A 2,420-nucleotide genomic window follows, 5' to 3' on the forward strand; every position below is an offset into this window, starting at 1 on the left:
GTGGGTGCTCAGTCCAGTGTAAACTTTGACCCAGAACCTAAATAGACATGTTTGGAGACAACAGGGAAGAGTGTTTACTAGCCAGCCAACCTGTCACTTTGCCATGACTTCTTTATATGCGCCCGTTTGTCTCTACTTGGGTACACTTTCCTTTTTCTAACTGTATATTTAAGATTCTAACTAATATTTTTAAACATTGTTTTTGCCTCAGGTTCCACTTTAATTTCCTACGTGTGTGATTATGTCATTGTAAAAATGCAGCTATAATGTTACTAAAAAAAAACTACTATAGGCATTAGGCCGCAATGGTTGCCCCTTTTGGGTAGAGGTATGTCTGTGTGGTGTGCTTTTCTGTGTACATCCACCAATAAAGCATCCCTTAAATACTGCCATACAATGTGATTGTCCCATTGCTCCCCCTTGTTTATGTGCCTGCTTGGTTTCTTATTTTAGCCAATTTTCTGGTTACAAATACTAAGTAATTAATGGTTGTTTAACCACTTGCCGTCCGCCCGTTGTAAAAAACGGACGGACGGCACTGCAGCATTGGTGGGTTGCCGTCTCCAGACGGCATTTTTTTTCTGCTCGCGCGCGCCCCTTAGCGGGCGCGCACAGGCAGAAAAGACCCGACCAATGCAAACACCCGTTATCAAGTGTTTCACATATAGACGATCGGCGGCTCCATAGCCCGCTGATCGTCTATATGTGCTCGTTTTTTTGGCCCTAAAAAATGGTATAAAATTATTTCAGTACAGCGTTGCATGACGGAATACATGTCAAAGTACCGCAGCGCTGAATACTGAAAAAATGGTCTGGATGGGAAGGGGGTTTAACGCCGCGGATGTCAACTGGTTAAGGATGTATACTTGCACAATGGCCGTGCTAGGTTTGATTTGCACCTTGAAGCTGAGCACCACAATTAAACTACTCCTGCGTCACATGTTACATCTCACTCCGATGCTCATGGTGATGACAATAATTCTAGGGCCATCGATCACTGTTACCACAGTTAAATTGATGAGCGGTAAAGGCTTTTAAAGCATCGCCTATGGGCAATTTTGGATATTGTAGTTTTTTTTTTGTGTGATTTCACAAGCGCATGCAATTTTAAAGCGTGACATGTTTGGTATCTATTTACCCGACGTGACCTTGTCTTTTATATTTTACCAAAAAATTTGGTATTTCGGTGCACTTAATTTTTTTTTTAAATACTGGTTTTGTGTATATTTGTGTAAATATGCGGCATAAAACAATGCAACTGGTCTATTTTTTATTCTGCAGGGCTTCTGCTTTCAGAAAATCTATATTGGTTTGGTGGTTTAAGCTGCTTAAAAGCCACCAATGTTATGATGAGTGAGCCAAAAATTAAGAAATTGCTCCGGATGGCAAATTAAAGTTACCGCACTTCTATTACGATCTGTGTTGAACTTACTCGGACTGGAGTTAAAGGGTGCTTTTAAATGCTTTAGGAATTTGCTTAAAGCAGAACTCTGGGCACAAATGTTCTTTAACCTTGCAATGGGGCTACCCCTGCACTGCAAAGGTTACGTCCTCATTTTTGTCTAGATGCTAAAATAAGAATTTATTTGTTTTAGCACCTAGACCAATGAGCACTTATTCTTGCAGTGCAAGGGTAGCCCCATTGCAAGGGTTAAGAACCCCCCCCCCAGGAATTCTGCATTAAAGCTTGGCAGATGGGTTGTAAAAGCTTGCTATACGCGTAGCTCCAATACAAATCGAAGCCCATATGTGCAAGGCTTTAGTATTTTGAAGTTTGCAGGTAAACTTTTTTTTTTTACACTTCAGCTTTGTTTATGATATATATTTTTTTTTTTTCCCCTTTCAGGCCCTATGTTCGTTCCAAGGGTAGAAAGTTTGAGCGCGCCAGAGGACGCAGAGCAAGCAGAGGATACAAGAACTAAACATGCCATCTGTGCTTTGTACAAAATAAAGATGTTAAATCTTGATGCATTCTTCGTACTTTTTATGACATATTTAAGAAAGTGCTGGATGTAGAATCGCCCCCCAAAAACAATGTTCATTGGTTACAACAATGTACATGTTGCTGCTACTGGTAGGTGAACTATGTAGCACAGGAGAAGCAGTACAGATAAATGGCACTGCATTGGCTCTCTGTAGTGATCCTGAGTGCAAAGTGGTTGTTGTAGCCGATTCATATTTGGTAGTGACTGGACGCTGTATTATTGGAGCATAAGATACCCGTATACCAGTGTGTTTATATCAAAGTACAATCCTCATCCCATTAACGAAGAGATGTTGGCAAATGTGCAAGTCAATGATTTGCTGGGCATGTTCAATATTTTAAAATATGCTGCAAAGGTTTTGCGTACTATAAAAGGCCTTGAGTGATTTTAAAATTCTGCAATCAGTCAGTTTTATTTTTGTATTACTAATCTCCA

The 2,420-nt window shown here is 40.3% G+C and overlaps 1 protein-coding gene across 1 annotated transcript in view; it reads left to right on the forward strand.

Moving 5' to 3' along the window:
- The window catches only part of RPL18 (ribosomal protein L18), a 12,472-nt gene extending 10,505 nt beyond the window's left edge, over positions 1–1,967 (forward strand). Inside the window, exon 7 of the mRNA XM_018576509.1 lies at positions 1,847–1,967. Coding sequence (XP_018432011.1) covers positions 1,847–1,922 — 76 coding nt within the window. The 3' untranslated portion in view covers positions 1,923–1,967. The remainder of the gene's footprint in view (positions 1–1,846) is intronic.
- The last annotated feature ends 453 nt before the right edge of the window (positions 1,968–2,420 follow it).

This window comes from Nanorana parkeri, unplaced genomic scaffold (assembly GCF_000935625.1).
Source record: "Nanorana parkeri isolate BGI_ZX_2015 unplaced genomic scaffold, ASM93562v1 scaffold69, whole genome shotgun sequence".
Lineage (NCBI taxonomy): Eukaryota > Metazoa > Chordata > Amphibia > Anura > Dicroglossidae > Nanorana > Nanorana parkeri.